Source organism: Sprattus sprattus (assembly GCF_963457725.1).
Source record: "Sprattus sprattus genome assembly, chromosome: 1".
NCBI classification, from domain to species: Eukaryota; Metazoa; Chordata; class Actinopteri; order Clupeiformes; family Clupeidae; genus Sprattus; species Sprattus sprattus.
In genome coordinates, this window is record NC_137920.1 from 19,263,149 (window position 1) to 19,281,997 (window position 18,849).

At 41.8% G+C, this 18,849-nt stretch overlaps 1 protein-coding gene across 1 annotated transcript in view; it reads right to left on the minus strand.

The window, feature by feature from the left end:
* Positions 1-18,849, minus strand: part of LOC308374279 (complement C3-like) — a gene marked incomplete at both ends in the record, with an annotated part of 152,849 nt that overhangs the window by 53,731 nt on the left and 80,269 nt on the right. The window contains 13 exons of the mRNA XM_080850017.1: positions 1,588-1,674; positions 1,912-1,972; positions 4,124-4,336; positions 5,207-5,346; positions 5,614-5,702; positions 5,870-5,990; positions 12,172-12,366; positions 12,700-12,771; positions 13,881-14,010; positions 14,475-14,630; positions 14,849-15,040; positions 15,215-15,418; positions 15,842-15,994. Of these exons, the coding sequence (XP_080706143.1) occupies positions 1,588-1,674; positions 1,912-1,972; positions 4,124-4,336; positions 5,207-5,346; positions 5,614-5,702; positions 5,870-5,990; positions 12,172-12,366; positions 12,700-12,771; positions 13,881-14,010; positions 14,475-14,630; positions 14,849-15,040; positions 15,215-15,418; positions 15,842-15,994 (1,813 nt within the window). The remainder of the gene's footprint in view (positions 1-1,587; positions 1,675-1,911; positions 1,973-4,123; positions 4,337-5,206; positions 5,347-5,613; positions 5,703-5,869; positions 5,991-12,171; positions 12,367-12,699; positions 12,772-13,880; positions 14,011-14,474; positions 14,631-14,848; positions 15,041-15,214; positions 15,419-15,841; positions 15,995-18,849) is intronic.

Here is an 18,849-nt window from a genome sequence, read left to right on the forward strand (position 1 = left end):
CAAATCTTTTAAAAGAGGCCCTATTATGCTTTTCCCTTTCCTTGAGTGACTTATATAGCTTGTTATGGATGTAAATGGTCTGCCAATTTTAAAAGCCCATGGCAGAGGGAGTAACTCTCTCCAAAAGAAAGCACTTGTCTCAGCTGCTTCAAACAACTTGTTGGAATTCCAGCCCCTTTCCTTTGTTACAAGATGATGCAATCTTGCACACACAATCCTTATTTCCTGCCTAGCTGACAAATCAGAGATCACTGGGCTCATAGGAAGGGAGGGCTTAAAAAGACACAGGAGGACTTACAGAGCATTTCAGACAGAGGGTGAATAGACATGTACAGTATGAGAAAATAATGTGGTTTGGGGAATTTCAAAGCATGGAAATCCATGTTCTGGGTACAGAAATGTGCACATGTGTGATGTGTGCCACTACAGTTATCAATAAGCCTACAAATGCATTAATGTTCTTGTCACATCCGTGCGCGGTCGCCAGTCCTTTAGAGGGCAACACTCATCCTAGAGCACCTAGCACTAACATTTTCTTCTACACTGGGCTACACCTGCGGTGTTCACCACTTCTTACTTAAGCACTGGGTGTCCTTCCCATAGATATCATATATAAAGGCTAGATGTCTTACTGCAAAGTCTAGAACGTCCTCACAGGTCGGCCATCTTGCTTCAGGGCAGCTTTGTGGCAGGATCAGTGGTACGTGAGGTAAGGTCTGTGATCTGCACAAACACTTTTCTAACTGAAATCTTGACGGATTTACAAATGGTTTGATTTCTTACAAACGTTATTGACGTGGCTATAATTCTGGATACTTTTTGGATATGTGTCATAACTACATGTTTATAACAAACTAAACCGTTTAAAAATCGGTTGAAAATTGAGCAAGTTATGGTTATTTAAAAAGTATATACCACTACCAACATAATGTTATGGTTGAGCGAGCTGCCCTGCTGCAAGATGGCCGCCATTGTACGGACGTTGGACTGAGTACATTTGCCTCTCTCATGAGGACTTGTTTGTCTGCCTCAACATTGTTTGTGGAATGCTAATATAATCGAGATTAGCTTAGCATAAGCTTAGCTTTGCATTCCCATTGACTTTTGCTAGCTGTGTGCATCTGCACCAACGTGGATATTACTTTCCTTTGGATTATACCTTCTTATGTGGATAACATTTTGTGGATAACTTTCTGTTGGACAAGCCGTTCTATTGTGGAACGTACCTTTGTTTAGTGAGATTGTTGGGTTACCAACTTAGCTAACTTAGCTGTGTTTGCAACTGTGTGGGTCCGGCTAGCTAGCCTGCCTTGTGAACCTTGAATAAACTCTATTGTTGCACCTGACCTGCAATCTGCGTGAGTGCCTAAAAACCCTGGCCTGATTTATCAACAATCAGTTTATCAACAATCCTTGTGTCATTGGAACTCTAATCGACCTACTACGTACATTGGTTAATTTACTTCCTATTCAGGGTTTTACATGGAACATCGTTATGAATCATCCGAAGGAAATTGAGACAGGTCAACGTGCTGTAGGAGTGTGACTAAAAGGATTGTTTTCAGGGAGGTTAGAGTTGGCACCAACCTGAGACAGAGAAGTAAGTACTGGCCGGTGTACCTGGCACCTGTTTCTTTGGGATTTGGCTCAGAATTTCCTCAAATTGTTGCCCACCTTGTTTACAGAGGTAGGCAAGTGAAAGATGTATAGAGGTATACAGAGTGAGAGAAAAAAAAGAATGAACGCAACAATATAATAATATGTATAAATATAATATTATAAATACATTATACATTCTACTACTACTATTGCTACTTCTACTACTACTAAAACGTATGATAATGATAATAATAATAGTAAATATAGATTAACTGTCAATGATCCAACTGAATAACTTCATATCACAATCACCATGTTCTGCTGGGTTCAGAACGACTTTCTTCACGGGAACCTCTGTCCGTACACCTTCAGACTGAGATAAAAAAAGAAATTACATCAATCCACCTTTGGCCTCTATATCCATCCATCATCCCATCCATCCATCCATTCATCTATCCAACTATCTATCTATCCCACCATCCATCCATCCAGCCACCCATGCATCCTTCTACTGATTTGTTTGTTTGTTTGTTTGTTTGTTTCTGGAGATACACTCACCACCACCAGCAGATCAATGGTGTGTTTGCTCGCCATTCTCAGCAGGGGTCATCATTTATCCATCCATGTACCCATCTATCTATCTATCTATCTATCTACAGTGCCCTCCACAAATATTGGCACCCCTAGTGAATATGAGCTAAACAGGCTATAAAGAAATATGTCTTTGCTGTTAATCCTCTTGATTTTTCACTCAAAATATTCACAAAAATCTTACCTTTTCACTGAAGTAAAATTATTGAAAAAAATATATATTTTCCCCCAAAACATGTGTGCCACAATTATTGGCACCCCTAGAAAAATCTAGAAATCCTAGAAAAATTAAAATCTAACGTAGTAGGAAGTATATTTCCAGTCTTATTTTACATTTTTAAATTCACCTGTTTGATAAGGAACTCTTATGAGGTCAACCATGACTTCCAGTTCCACTGGCGTACAAATATGAGGTGACACAGGCCAAATTCCATTAGTCATTCATCACTATGGGAAAGACCCACATAAAAACAGTGACAATGTGCGATGAAAAGTTGTTGAACTGCACAAATCAAGAAATGGACACAAGAAAATCTCTAAACAGTTGAAAATACCCTTTTCCACTATCATGGAAATAATTAAGAAGTTTAAAGCCTCAGGAGATGTTAAGAATCAGTCTGGAAGAGGACGTGTCTGTACATTGACCCCACGCACCGTGAGGGGGATGGTTCTACTGGCAAAATAATCCCCAAGGATCACAGCTGGAGAATTGCAGAGGTTAGTTGAGTCTTAGGGTCAGAAAGTCTCCAAAACTACCATCAGACGCCACCTACATCACCACAAGTTGTTTTGGAGGGTTTCCATAAAAAAGCCTCTGCTGTCAATCAACAACAAACTAAAGCGCCTACAGATTGCCAAATGTAAGTCAGACTTTCAATGGGACCGAGTTATATGGTCAGATGAGACCAAAATAAAGCTTTTTGGCAACAAAAATCAAAGGTGGTTTTGGCGTAAACAGAAAGATAGCCATATAGAAAAACACCCCATACCCAATGTGAAGTATGTTGGCGGATCTTTGATGTTGTTGTGCTGTTTTTCTTCCAAAGGCCCTGGACATCTTGTTAGGATACATGGTATCATGGACTCCATCAAATACCAGCAGATATTAAATTAAAACCTAACAGCCCTCTCCAGTAAGCCTTAAAATGGGCCGTGGTTGGACCTTCCAGCAGGACAATGATCCTAAGCACACCTCAAAATCAACACAAAAATGGTTCACCGACCACAGAATAAAGGTTTTGCCATGGCCATCACAGTCCCCTGACCTAAACCCCATAGAAAATCTGTGGGATGAGCTGTAGCCAAGTCTACAAATGTTGACCTCATATTCTGAAGGATCTGAAGAGATACTGCATGTAGGAATGGTCTCAGATCCCGTGCCATGTGTTCACTAACCTCATCACGCATTATAGGAGAAGACTCAGAGCTATTATCTTGGCAAATGGAGGCTGCACAAAACATTACATTAAGGGGTGCCAATAATTGTGGCACACATGTTTTAGGGAAAAATGTTGATTTAATGTCAATGTTTTTTTTTTTTTTTTAATAATTTTACTTCAATGAAAAGGTAAGATTTGTGTGTATATTTCAAGTGAAAGACTGAGAGGATAAACAGCAAAGACATATTTATAGCCTGTTTAGCTCATATTCACTAGGGGTGCCAATATTTGTGGAGGGCACTGCTATCTATCTATCTATCTATCTATCTATCTATCTATCTATCTATCTATCTATCTATATATATATCCCTCCATCCATACACCCACCCATCCAATCCACCTAAACAACTATCTATCTATCTCTCCATTCATCCACCCACCCATCTATCAATCTATCCAACTATCTATCTATCCCACCATCCATCCATCCAGCCAGCCATGCATCCTTCTACTGATTTGTTTGTTTGTTTGTTTGTTTCTGGAGATACACTCACCACCACCAGCAGGTCCTTCTTAACACCATCGGTGAGGTGTGAGTCGAACACAGCTCCCTTCACCTCGATGGTGTGTTTGCCCAGCTGCATGGGGATCATGACAAAGGGAACTGCTCGTGACGTCATGGCATCCATTTCGATGGTGTCGCGGTACTTGCCCTTCTTGGTGGCCACGCTGCACACATCTTCGGTCTCCAAAAGCTCCACACGCACCTGGCAGATGGAGAGAGAGTGTCCTCTTTGGTGTTTGTCTCTATTACAGTACAGTGGTTGTTGGTTTCATTAACATTCACGGGCAAACCCATTTAATTCAAAATCAATAATCATTACCCATACATCACAAAAAGCTGTTTGAGTGCAGCTTTACAAATTGATTTGAACTTTTCTACGTAATGGTAATGGCTGGCAAAACACTGTACAACTGTAGTGTGTCGCAAAGAAAAAGGGAAAAACATTAGCCTGGATACCAGACCGAACCTAGCCCCGCCCACAACATTTGAGGTCTGGAAGATCGGTCTGGAAGATCGGTCTGGCACTGCTCCGTTGAGGAAAAATTATCAGAATTTAGGATACGGCCTGACCAATCAAATTGTCAGGGCGGACTTTATACGATGATGGACATATGGTCAACCGTAATGTTATCAACTATGTCACCAGTGCTTGGGTTGAATTAGTTTCAACAAACATGGCTGCCACTTGAGAGCTAAAATGTGGGGATTCAAGTCTGTTTTAGAAGACATTGTCAGCACATTAATTTGAAAAGAATAACAAAGAAACGCGATCAAGACATTTGTCAATCGATAAGATGTTTTTGCTGTCCTTCCTACGGGATCCAGTAAAAGTTTAATGTATCAACTGGCCGTCGTGATACTACGTTGCTCTGATTGGTTCTAAGTATATCCAATTGAGCGAAGAGGCATTTTTTTCCCTGGTTCGGTTGAAACACGCCCCATAATCACAGCCCCATGGAGCAGTATCAGACTCATATTCTGACTAGAATTATGAGTATGACATCGTCAAGCTAGAAAAACATTGAAGTGTTATTTTGGTTTTGCTCTCTAAAGTTATAATGAAAAATGTTACCTTGATTTCGAAGTCATTGTAGTTGTAGAGGACGGCTTTGATTTCAATCTGCTCTTTTCGCACTACAGAGTAGGGCAGCTTCAGATCGATGAAGAAATTTTTCATTACAATCATTTCGTAGGGCTCCGCCACACAGATACCTGTGGAAACAGAGGTGGATGTACAAAGAAAGGCAAGACAGTGAGAGAAAATGGAGTGGCTAAAGCATAAATGGTACCAGCATACAGATAGCTAGAACTACTGTTGTTTGTTGAGCTCTAGAAATGGAGATGTGCTTTCTAAAGACAGTTCTGAAAGTTCTGAGAAATAGTTAGGTTCTCAGAAAGAGTTCTGTGAGTTCTATGAGCTCTACATTGAATTTCTGAGAGTTTTGGGAAGTCTGTGAGAGTGTTAGCTTGCTGATTTACCATGAGTTTTTGAAAGGCTGATGGCTGTAACCTGCCAACTGGTGATGGAGTCTTTCATGAAGCTCTTCTTTGTCATGGAGGTGGTAGTGCTGGAATATATTTTTGTAATTAATATAATAGTTCAGTAATATCAGAAAGGAAGGAAGACAGAGAAAAGAATGAATGGTAGATGAACTAAACAGATGTATTTCTCCTTCATAAAAGTACCCATAGTTCCCTTGTCAGTTAGTCAGTTAGTTCTCCACGCCTCTCTCACCAGTGTTTGTCATCTGGAGGGCACTGGGGAAGAAGCTCAACATCCCAAAGCCAACTCTCTGGGAACTGGGAACGGGACACAATGTCGTCCGAGTCTGTGTAGTAATCATCATCCTCAGCACCTGTGTAGGAAAGGAACAAGTTCAGTTTTCAATTGTATTCATTTATAAGTCAACTTTAACCATGTATGTAGGCCTGAACCTATACATGGAATGGAAGGAAGGTTCACATATTATCAGATTTTTTTCAAGCCTCTTTGTGCAGCTCCAAGGTTTTGTCTGGGCACACGTACCTATGTGCGTACGTATGTGTGTATTTTAATGAGATAGTGTGTGTGTGTGTGTATTTGTGTGTGTGTATGCATTTGTATGTATGTGTGTGAGATATTGTGTGTGAATGTATGTGTGCATGTGTGTGTGTGTGTGTGTGTGTGTGTGTGTGTGTGTGTGTATATATGTATATATGTATGTGTGTGTGTCTTTGTGATTGTGTGTTTGTGTGTGTGTGTGTGTGTGTGTGTGTGTGTGTGTGTGTGTGTGTGTGTGTGTGTGTGTGTGTGTGTGTGTGTGTGTGTTTGTGATGCACTTGCCTTCAAGCACATGTTATTGTAATGGATGCATCCTCATTTAGATCAGTTAGAAAAATGTGAACGTCCCTTGGAACAATAATATTTGATTATCTGAATATGCAGTGTCTGTATTTAATTTACTGAGGAACAATACAGTTCCCCTTTCTCGATGAGTTGGGCCTGTTGACTGTTGGCTGTGTGCATATTATAGCCCATCACGACATCACAGACTTTTATTTTTTTATTTTGAACCCCAAAGAAACACACACACACACACCAACAACCCAAAGAAACACAAACACACACACACACACACACACACACACACACACACACACACACACACACACACACACACACACACACACATTTCCCAAAGAAAAATACATACAACCCAAAGACACAGACACACACACACACACAGCCCAAAGAAACACACACACATACAACCCGAAGAAACACACACACACATTTCCCAAAGAAACACACACACAAACAACCCAAAGACACACACACACACACACACACACACACACACACACAGAGCCCAAAGAAACACACACATACACATACACATTTCCCAAATAAACACACACAGAAACAACCCAAAGACACACACACACCCAAACACACACACACACACACACACACACACACACACACACACACACACACACACACACACACACATAACCCAAAGAAACATTTATGTGGGAAGAAAGAGGGAAACAAAAGAAAACTGTTCTTCAGTCCAAGACCATTTCACTCAGGCTTCAAACAAAACAAATGTATCAACTCAATTAACATGAGGAAAACACGAGCTTCAACCTGAGTTTAAGCTGCAGGTTTATATTAAATTTAACAGCGTTACTGCAATCAAGATTCCACTTTCGTATTTTTATTATTCAAAACAAAAACAATGTATCAACTCAATTAACATGTGGAAAACATTTCCCAGAAAGATAGACCAAACAGTTAGGGGAGGTGGGATACAGGCGGCATCAGGGCCGTCGTTTAGGGGTGAAAGGTGGTGACGATTCTAGGGGCCCACAGCCCAGGGGGGGGCCACAAAAATCCCAGTAGCCTATTATGTAGACTTCCCTTTCTATGACTAAAGTATTATGCAAAGGCCTAACAAATACTCATACTAATGCATCAGAGTTAAAACAAAGCCACGAAATCAAGCAAAATTGAAAAAAAAGTTTCTATTTTCCGAGCATTACTCCCTTCTTTAAAAAAAAATGGTTTGGCCCATGGATCGCTACCTACTGTTTTGAGAATATACGCGTAACGTAATTGCTCTCGAACTGCAGCAGCAGCCAGTTGGTAGAGGAGCAATGCCAAAACAGAAACAAAAACCGGGACACCAAAAAAGAGAGGAGAGGAAGAAAAGAGAAGCCAGGAGCACATCAGTAGCCCAGAATATCACCGATTTTTTTTTTTTTTCGAATAAAGTGAGAGTGTAAAGCTAGTTGCACAGGCGCCCTGTAGTTCATGAGAAATAACATAGCTTGCCTTCTCCAACGTCCTGATGTTCGAGTGGCTAATGTTAGGAGCTAGTGCTATCCAACTATTAACATTTCTGCGTTAACCTAATGACACTAATGTTTAACGTTACGTGTGGTCAGCAGTGTAAAATAATCGCCTGACAAGGCTGACATTACAAATGTATCCACTAAATATCAGCCACAGAAAAGATCAGTAAGGTTATAATTCGCCAAACGTTATAATACGCTATCAAAAAACTCCAGTAGCAGTTGGACACAATTTTCCATTGTAGCCTATTGACATCGAGTCTTGTTAATGTTAAACAGGGGCTAATCTTACAGCTTGCCGTCCTCATACAATACTAAAGTGAAGCTGTTTGTCTAGAGCTATGGCATTGATAAGCCAATTTAGTTTTTTTTATTTATGTTTATGTCAAGATTAGGTAGGTTAGTTCTTCATCAGCTGTCCCGTAAATCATAACCATAAATGTGTACAAAAGCAATATGAAATTAAATAATTAAACCTTTGCTGCTACTCCAGAATCAGTTGTAGCCTCCTCTGACCCCCTCCCCCATCACTCCAAAGATGCTGATGATGGTGAGTGAGTGAGGTAGACACTTGTTGGCTATTTTGACTTATTAGTGAACTGCTGTACCATTGGCAATTACTTACACAACAGCTTACACTCAGCTCTTTCTATTCTGTAATGAATGGCAAATGTAGATTTATTTATTAGTCTACATAAGTCACTGTCTTTGCCATCTACAGAGCCAGGCCTTGGGTGCATTGGATCAGGCACTGTCAAGAACACAGAGGAACAGAAAAATAAAGAACAAATTATAATACATATAATCTAAAGAAAAGTTAGATCTTTGGCGATGAAAAGTATGGGGGCGGGGGCCTATACCAATATTCTTTCAGGGGGCCCAGAATTCATAGCAACGGCCCTGGGCGGCATGGTTGACCGAGAGCAGAGCAGAGTCGTGAGGCGAGGGAACCAAAAATGGACCTGTGAGTGAGAGCGAGACAGACAATACCACACAGACCCAGGATCAGAGAGAGAAGAGAGAGAGAGAGCGAGAAAGACATAGACAGACAAAGACAGACAAAGACAGACAGAGACAGACAGAGACAGAAATCAGAAACATAACTTCCCTTTGCAGCACTTGGATATATGTTTGTAACGGAACCGAGCGGGCCACTGTGTGCGGGTGGGTCTGGTCAAAACTCAATACAAAATTGTTTTGCAGTTTAATAAGGCTTGAAAAATGAAAATCAAGCAAGACACCAGTGCATATGCCAACCAGGGAAGTAAAAAAAGACATCAGCAAAAGTTTCAGCATCTGCAATTGCCCTTATTTGTAAATCTGCTTGCCTGTCAAATGGACATCTCAGCATCAGAGTCAATACTCAAACACATCGACATATATATCTATATATGTCTATATATCAATATATGTCTATCTATATTTGTCTATGCTCACACATACCCCTAACAAAACAAGACTGACGACTTGGCCAATTCCGCCCGGAACCAAATAAACAATACCCTGTTACCGTGGGATAGATGCACACCAGACATGAGAAAGCACAACAACAATCAACAAGTTGCCGCTAACCGTTTTACGCTTGATAAACGTAATCTTATACTTAGTTTGTGCACCAACTTAAGTAAAAAAATGAATCTATTCACAGCATAACAAAATAGTCTTGGCTTCCTTCCATGTATGTTAGTATTTGTACGTGTACCAGTCCAAATAGGTTGTAGCATGTACTTATGAAGCAATGCGTTCACATTTTATAGTACGTTCGAAACGTAAGGAAGCTGCCTGTTGCCTCTTTGCTGTAATAGACAGGTGTGAAATAGGTCCGTTTACTTTGCGGCCAACAGATTTTCGTTTTGAAATGAGAAAATCATTTAGAAATAGGAATACAGAAAACGGAAAACAACCCATTTTCTGTATTTTTTTTTGATAATAGAAAACAGAAAACGACAATACAACCTGTTATCTGATTTTCTTTAAGTTGCTTAAACATGGAAATCGGGAAAAAAAATACTGTGTGGAAATCTTCTTTCTCAATTTTGCGTCAATTTTTGGGTTGTGATCCGGAAGGTGCTCCCACAAGCTTGACAGTCACATTCAGGCTGTCAGCAGAGGACGCGCTGCTATTTGTATTCGTTAGTTCTTTATGTGCGACACAAATTGTTAGGTTGCTGCTTAATCCATTGGAACATAGAAATGTGGGAATTATTCAAAATTAAAATGAAGCTCATCACGCTCTTCTCCTCTCCTGGCAGTGCCACTGGACTGTTATTGTGTTTGTTTCATGCTGTTTGGATTGGTCAGGGATGAGGTAAACATAAACAGCAGAGGTCTTCAACCAGGGGGTCGCGACCCCCAAGGGGTCCGCGGAGGTACTGCAGGGGGTCCGCCAAATTATTTCATCGGAAGCATTTTTCCCCTCTTCCAAAAATTAAAAACGTCCAATAGGCCACATAAACATAAACAGAACGTAAAAAATGCTAAATAATACAAAGGCTACCCATGAGCCTTCACAGATCATTTGATTACCATGGCAATATATAATCCTTTAGCTACATTTAGCTATCTGGTGCCAAAACGCGTTACCTTCCATAACCATACAATTTGAAATAATGGATCGTTTTGTAATTTCTCGGAACTAAAGCTCCACGTCGGACACCACTGATGGCTGTTCATATAATCTACCTTCAGAGGATGCCAACACCCCTTCCATGAACAGCCAAAAGCGCAAACGGGAGAAGACACGTAAATATTCAGAGAATTATCCGAAGTTTGGCTTAACCTACAAAGCAAGTGTGCGTGGTTTGCTCTTCCGTGCTATCAAACGAAACTATGAAACCATCCAAGCTGCAACGACACTTTAAGACAACCCATGCTCACTTGAAAGAAAAAACATTTCATATTTCCCGTTTAAAATCTTTTGAGGACAAGCAGACCTCGATGAGACAATCAGCCAAAGTGTGCGGGCTAGCTTTAAAAGCCTCTTATCAAGTTGCATTACGTGTCGCTCAGACCTAAAAAGCCATACATAATTGTGGAAAGTTTAATATTGCCAGCAGCCAGTGATATGTGCAAAACTGTTTGGGAAGGATGAGTGCGCAAAAAAACTGAAAAGCATCCCAATGCCCGCCCTATTGATGAATTGGCAGCTGATGTGAGGGCACTACTAGTCGCAAAACTCCCGAAGACTGATTATTTTTGCACTACAATTACATGAATCCACCGATGTGTGAAACGACGCTCAGCTTTTAGATTTTTTTCCTGTGAACATGATATAGCCTGTCCAAAATGTGTCCCGATTTGCACAGACGGTGCAAGAGCCATGTATGACGCACTGCATGCTTCATAGGGAGAATATTGTTGCCAAAGACATGCGTGATGAATTCCCGAACCTCAGATCTCTCACTAGGTATGAGATATTTCATCCACAGGCTACTCAAGCTTCTTAAACTACTCAATCAATTGTCCCTCCCTGATTTAATACAGAGTGATGGATAACTGTAAGGGAGAAATAATGTCAATAATAACCAGAATAAATTGAAAGAAGTTGTGTGTCACAGATGAATGTAATTATATTCAAACATGTGTAGGGGAGTGTGTATGTGTGTGTGTGTGACTGACACTTAGTTCCAAATGCAATATATGAATATCAGGCCCAAGAGGAGATAAGAAGGGAACTGTGCTTCTTCCGACCTTGTGCAAAACTGCCATCCTTGCAAGACAGGGAGCCTCGGACGTGAGAAATCCACCACGTGATCATCCCTGCTGAAAGCTAAACTTCTGACTATATAAACCTTGTGGGAAGGGTTTATCAGGGCCCGCTTCACTGTCAGCCTCGGCTGGGAGGGGAGCCCAATTGCAATTGTTGTTGTTTGTTTGTCTAATAAATATACTTTCATGTAGCTCCGGAGTCCTGAACTTAGTAGGGTGATTTTTCACCTATCACACACTCTCTCTCTCTCTCGGCCACGCCACATGCACGCACTCACTCTTTCACTCACTCACTCACTCACTCACTCACTCACTCACTCACTCACTCACTCACTGTGTGTGTGTGGGTGTGTGTCTGCCCACATGTATAGGTTTGTACATGTTGTGTCTGCATTTTTGTGTGGGTATGTGTGTATATGTGTTTGTGAAATGAGTGTGCCTGCATGTATGTGTATTTCCAAATGCATATAATGTAGATAGGGGGGTTCTTACTGCGGGCAAGATGAAGTTGCTCATCTTTGGCTTCTTTCTTCTGATCGGCCATCTGTGTGCAGCAGTGCAAGAAGGCCTTCACACACTGGTCTCCATCTGTAATATATTCCGTTCGACGTTGACAGGTGAACCCCATGATGTTGTCCTTCATTCCATCCACACAGCACTGACGCTCTGTTCCCTGGTACTTAGAAGCTGAGAGGAAAACAAAAACAAAAATGTGTTAAAAATGGACTGTGATGTGTGACTGTTTCAAGAATGGTCTATTCGAATAGGTTACTCAAAATTGTTGTTAACCCTGTAGGGACTGTGACCACAAATATGTCATCATTAGAAAGTAGCTAACTAAAGATTCCATTTGATGATGTGATCATTTAATTTAGCGACCGTTTTCAATAGAAGTCGGTGTAAATTCTAGCTCTCCATGGTATAACTCTGGAATGAAACGCAAAATAAAATAAAATGAAACATTTCCATATATATTTGGATGGAAATCCCGCTGGAGGCTGTGGTGGTAACTGAACTTACTCAGAGAGTTCTGCAGGTCCTGAATGGTGATGGCTCTACGTCTCCTCTGGGGTGGCTTTGGGCATGTGGGTACTGGGGAGAAGAGACACAAAACAACCTTAACAGACTGAGCAAGACCTGAATGACACCCATTTACAAACGACTTACTAACGGAGAGTCAGGTCATGCCTGGAAATATCAAACTGAGACTTTAATGCAGGGGTTAGAAGGTGGACCGCGGTCCGGATCCGGACCCAGACGCAATCAAATTTGGACCGAAGCTAAAATCAACAATATAATTTAATCATGATCCAAGCGAGTTTTCAATGCGTGATTTCGCGCTATATATTTTTTTTCCTACTCCATGTGTTATTCTATCATCCGTGTCCAATTCAGAGGTCCAATCAGGAGCTGTAATAACAATTAATTAATCACTATGACAACTCACTCACTCAATGTTGGCCGCAAGCTCTTTGGGTCACGCAGGCTGTGTGTGGCAACAACGCGGGCAGATAGATTTGTGACAGGTATATTTTTTCGCAGCAAACGAAAATCATGGCGTGCTTTATACCCGACAAAAACGAAAAATTGATTCCAAAAATCACGAATTTAAGACACTGTGGACTGACAAGTATGCATTTGTGCTGCCTGTGGGGATGCAGTGTAATAGTTAGGTCAGCCACACACACGTGCATACCTCAACATACAGTTGTGAGTCTGCCTTTTCAACCATGAATATGGTGAATCACAAATTACAGTTACAGAGATACAGTATACGTCACCAATGGTGCTAAAAGACTTCCAAGGAGCCTTCCAAGTGTGACAGGAGTGACAAGCGTGTGTCACTGGACAAGGTTACTAGTTTGAAGGATGGTCACACAATTATAATCATGCTCCCTTTTTGCTTTATTTATCGACACAGTCTCTGAACTTTGTGATTGCACATCACAGCTACTAGAGTTAAGGCCCCTACAGAACAGAGTGACAAGCGTGACAGGAGTATTGGGAGTTGTGTGTCACTGCACAAGGTTATTTCTTTGAAGGATGGTAACAATATTTTAATCATGAATGGTTTTTGCTTCTTTTTTTTATTGACGCAGTCTCTAAACTTTTTGATCACACATTGCAGCTACTGAAGTTTAGGCCCCTACAGAAACAATTTAGCTAGAATTAAGAAAGGCTTAAGTGTTGTTGGTGTCTACCTTGACGTGATTCTGTTTCTCCAGCAGTGCTTGATTTGAAGATGAGACCAGCATCATGAAACACTGCCATACTGTCCTTACCGCTGCCTGCTGTGCATCCTGTGTCAGACTTCTCAACAATATCCCAGATCTGTGGCGGGATGCACACAAACAAGCAAGCAAACAAACAAATAAAGAAACCTATTTTCATATTATTTGATTTCATATAATGTTTTAGTATTTTAATATTTTACGCCAATTCATATAATTATTTGGTGCAAAACAATTGTGGATATGTCAGATAGATATAATAGTTAAAAGATAGTTAATTCTTGGTTGATGATATCTGGAATGTAGCCCATTAATTAGACCAAAACATTTAGCTTATGAATTAACAGAACAAATAGAGAATGATATCATATCGATATTGCTTTCATGGACACATTGGCTGTTGTCAATAATAATGGTATACAGGGATTGATATTCGTACTGTGAGTGTATCTGGGATCAAGCTGGAAATCCTAAAAGAAAGCACCCAAGTATGTTATTGAGGAGGAACACATATTTATCTGTGGCCACCAGACCCACTCTAGGCCCCAGGGTCTCTATCATTACCTTGCTCTGGGTGAGTCTGTGCTTGTTGTTGAGGACGTAGACTCCTTTATCAACAGCCACCAGCCCCACTTTAGCCCCAGGGTCTCCAGTGATCTTCAGACTGAAGGGTTGGCGGGGGGAGTGGACTGCAGCAGGGCGAGAGGCCTCCACTTTCAGCTGAAGAGAGAGAAGAAGAGAGGGGGACGGTTTCAGGATTTGGAACGAGTTCCTGTGGCTAATCTGGTAGAGTAAAGTGCTACCAACACCAAGATCATGGGTTTCATACCAAGCATACTGATGAAAATGGATTTCTTATTTTGTGCTGCAAGTCACTTTGAATAAAAACCTCTGCCTAAATAATAAATGTAAATATGGGAAGACACATAGATATTTACCGTTCCCATGCAGGTGTCCTTCACGTCCACCCAGACTGAGTCAGACACCACCTCAGACGAGCCCACATGGTAGTACGCCACGATACGGAAGGAGGGAACCATGTCCTTGGTCACCGGTAAAGGCAAAGTCACCAGAGGCTGGCCCTGTCTCTTGAACCTTTCAGCTTGCACAACTTGCCCTTTGCTCAGGATCTGTTGGAGAAAGAGTTTAACACACACACACACATGGGCTATTAGAACACATGAACACATCTAATCCAAAGTGTGTGTCTGTGCCTGAGTCTTTGTTGGTGTGTGTGTGGTTGTGTGTGTGACTGTAGGTGTCTGTAAAAGAGCATCTGACAAGAGGAAGATGAAAACACCCACTAGATAAGTGAAGTCTTGATTCTGTGCTCCAGCGTTTTGTTTCATGTTCAGGTTGACCTTGATCTGATCTCCGACGGTCAAGTCTGTTGCATCCACACCAATGTGCAGATAGTTATTGGAGCCTCCCATGGTCTCGTAAGACAACGCTGTCATGGACTCTGTAGCCTGACGAGCATCAGTGAGACCAGGATCCTTGGTCTTCACCTATGAAGTACAAATAAACACGTAATCAGCTTGGTGAATTTTGGGATTAAACCATACATGAGCATATGTGATAATTCCCATTCAGTACAGAGCTGTGTAGCAAGTAAACCTGACCTGGGGAGAGCCTTAAGAACTGTGCTACAGACAGTTGCAAGAACAGACTGGTTTTAGCATATTTTTACACAACATTAACCCTTACTCTCAACTGCTGTAAATGTTACAATATCCCATAATCCCGAAGGATAGGTAGAGGCCATAACAAAATCAACATGTTCTTTGACTGAGCATGTTATGGGCTTTTGCAAGTATTCTATTGTGTGGTACTGTTTGTTCAAATTGTTTTGAGAAATGCATTTACTGTTTTGATGCTAAATTTTATATTAAAATATAATAGAGGTATACTTAAAATGTATTTAGACTTACAGTGATTAACACTTTGGAGATTCCACCCTGTGTGTTGACGGTGACTTTGGCCATGCCGTTGGTGCGAGTGGACCCCATCATGGAATGACCAAGAGCTGTCACCTCCACATTAACCTTTTCTGCAGGGGAGCCATCTGGATTGGTCACCAAGACCTATATTGGCACAAGCATATGCATATTTAAACAAACAAATCAGACATATTACAAACAGACAGACTGTCGGACAGACAGAGAGACAGACAGACAGACAGACAGACAGACAGACAGACAGACAGATAGACAGACAGACAGACAGACAGACAGACAGACAGACAGATAGTGTGGTGTGTACTGATGCTAGTGTGGTGTGTACTGATGCTAGTGTGGTGTGTTCTGATGCTAGTGTGGTGTGTACTGATGCTAGTGTGGTGTGTACTGATGCTAGTGTGGTGTGTATTGAGGTGTGGTGTGTACTGAGGTGTGGTGTGTACTGATACTAGTGTGGTGTGTACTGATGCTAGTGTGGTGTGTACTGATGCTAGTGTGATGTGTACTGATGCTAGTGTGGTGTGTACTGATGCTAGTGTGGTGTGTACTGAAGCTAGTGTGGTGTGTACTGATGCTAGTGTGGTGTGTACTGAAGCTAGTGTGGTGTGTACTGATGCTAGTGTGGTGTGTACTGATGCTAGTGTGGTGTGTACTGATGCTAGTGTGGTGTGTACTGATGCTAGTGTGGTGTGTACTGAAGCTAGTGTGGTGTGTACTGAAGCTAGTGTGGTGTGTACTGATGCTAGTGTGGTGTGTACTGATGCTAGTGTGGTGTGTACTGATGCTAGTGTGGTGTGGACTGATGCTAGTGTGGTGTGTACTGATGCTAGTGTGGTGTGTACTGAGGTGTAGTGTGTACTGATGCTAGTGTGGTGTGTTCTGATGCTAGTGTGGTGTGTACTGAAGCTAGTGTGGTGTGTACTGATGCTAGTGTGGTGTGTACTGAGGTGTGGTGTGTACTGATGCTAGTGTGGCGTGTACTGATGCTAGTGTGGTGTGTACTGATGCTAGTGTGGTGTGTACTGATGCTAGTGTGGTGTGGACTGATGCTAGTGTGGTGTGTACTGATGCTAGTGTGGTGTGTACTGATGCTAGTGTGGTGTGTACTGATGCTAGTGTGGTGTGTACTGATGCTAGTGTGGTGTGTTCTGATGCTATTGTGTTGTGTATTGAGGTGTGGTGTGTACTGAGGTGTGGTGTGTACTGATGCTAGTGTGGTGTGTACTGATGCTAGTGTGGTGTGTACTGATGCTAGTGTGGTGTGTACTGATGCTAGTGTGGTGTGGACTGATGCTAGTGTGGTGTGTACTGATGCTAGTGTGGTGTGGACTGATGCTAGTGTGGTGTGGACTGATACTAGTGTGGTGTGTACTGATGCTAGTGTGGTGTGGACTGATGCTAGTGTGGTGTGGACTGATGCTAGTGTGGTGTGGACTGATGCTAGTGTGGTGTGTACTGATGCTAGTGTGGTGTGGACTGATGCTAGTGTGGTGTGTACTGATGCTAGTGTTGGGGTGTTCTGAGGTGTGGTGTGTACTGAGGTGTGGTGTGTACTGATGCTAGTGTGGTGTGTTCTGAGGTGTGGTGTGTACTGAGGTGTGGTGTGTACTGATGCTAGTGTGGTGGGTTCTGATGCTAGTGTGATGTGGACTGATGCTAGTGTGGTGTGTACTGATGCTAGTGTGGTGTGTACTGAGGTGTGGTGTGTACTGATGCTAGTGTGGTGTGTACTGATGCTAGTGTGGTGTGGACTGATGCTAGTGTGGTGTGTACTGATGCTAGTGTGGTGTGTACCCTGTAAGCAAAATGACGTCCCCTAGACGTCCTGTAATGGTCTCTCTGAACGTTCTAAAAACGTAAATGTGTATGGTTCCCGTGACAACTTTAGGACGTTTTGCACGACGTTCCAAGACCGTCCCGAGGACGTTGCGGTGACAACTGGGAAACGTTTTCTATAGGTCCTGGGGACGTTATGCAGGACGTTGCAAGCACCTCCCGAGGGCATTGTGGTTACGTCTGGGGAACGTGTTTCTATAGGTCCTGGGGACGTTCTGCAGGAGGTTGCAAGAACGTCCTGAGGGCATTGTGGTGACATCTGGGAAACGTGTTTTAGACGTCCTGGGTACGTTATTCAAGGATGCAGCGCGGACGTAGCAGGCACGACCGTTTTTGCTGAGCTAAATGAAGAAAATAAAATAATAATAGATCTCGGAGCCGTCATTTTGCTTACAGGGCGCACACACACAAAAGTTCAAGTATATTACACATTTCATATGATATGCATAGACACACACACAGACACACACGATTACAAACTTGATTGCGGGCATGGGAATTGAACCGTAAACCTTCCTATTACTAAACCAGATCGCTACCTATTGTACTAACACTGTCTGATTACTATTGTGTCACTTTAACACGTTTATCACAGTGTGAGACAGACAACAAACTTAGTCTTTTTTTCCGAGGGTTTGAGGAAAAGCATATTGTAGCGATCTCAGTCACTACGCATTGAGGGTTTTCCTTAATGATTCCTTTTTTAATTAACATCCATGGCACGTCACGGACGTGCGGGCAGGGAGGCAGAATAACTAGCCAAACTAATAAAATAAATATGAATGCTTCTCTACTGATCTGTGCTATAAATGTAATGTCTGCATGATTCCAATACAATGCATACATAAGAAAGGTCTATCAAGTGTCTATAGCTTTAACATTGAGCTTTCCACAGGCCTTCAAAGATGCTGCAACAGAACGTGAGCTCACTGGTCAAATTGTCTGATTGGAATTTCTTTCAAAATCCCGTCTCGCAAACACAATCTGGATTTGACAACAATCCTAATATTTAGGCCTATAAAGCAAACGTGCACTGCCCTTATTATGTTTTAAAGGAACAGGCTAATCTGTCGTTAGAAAGTTATTTAACAACACGCATATGCTGCATTTTAAATAAAGCGCAAACCCTCGGTATACTGTCTATG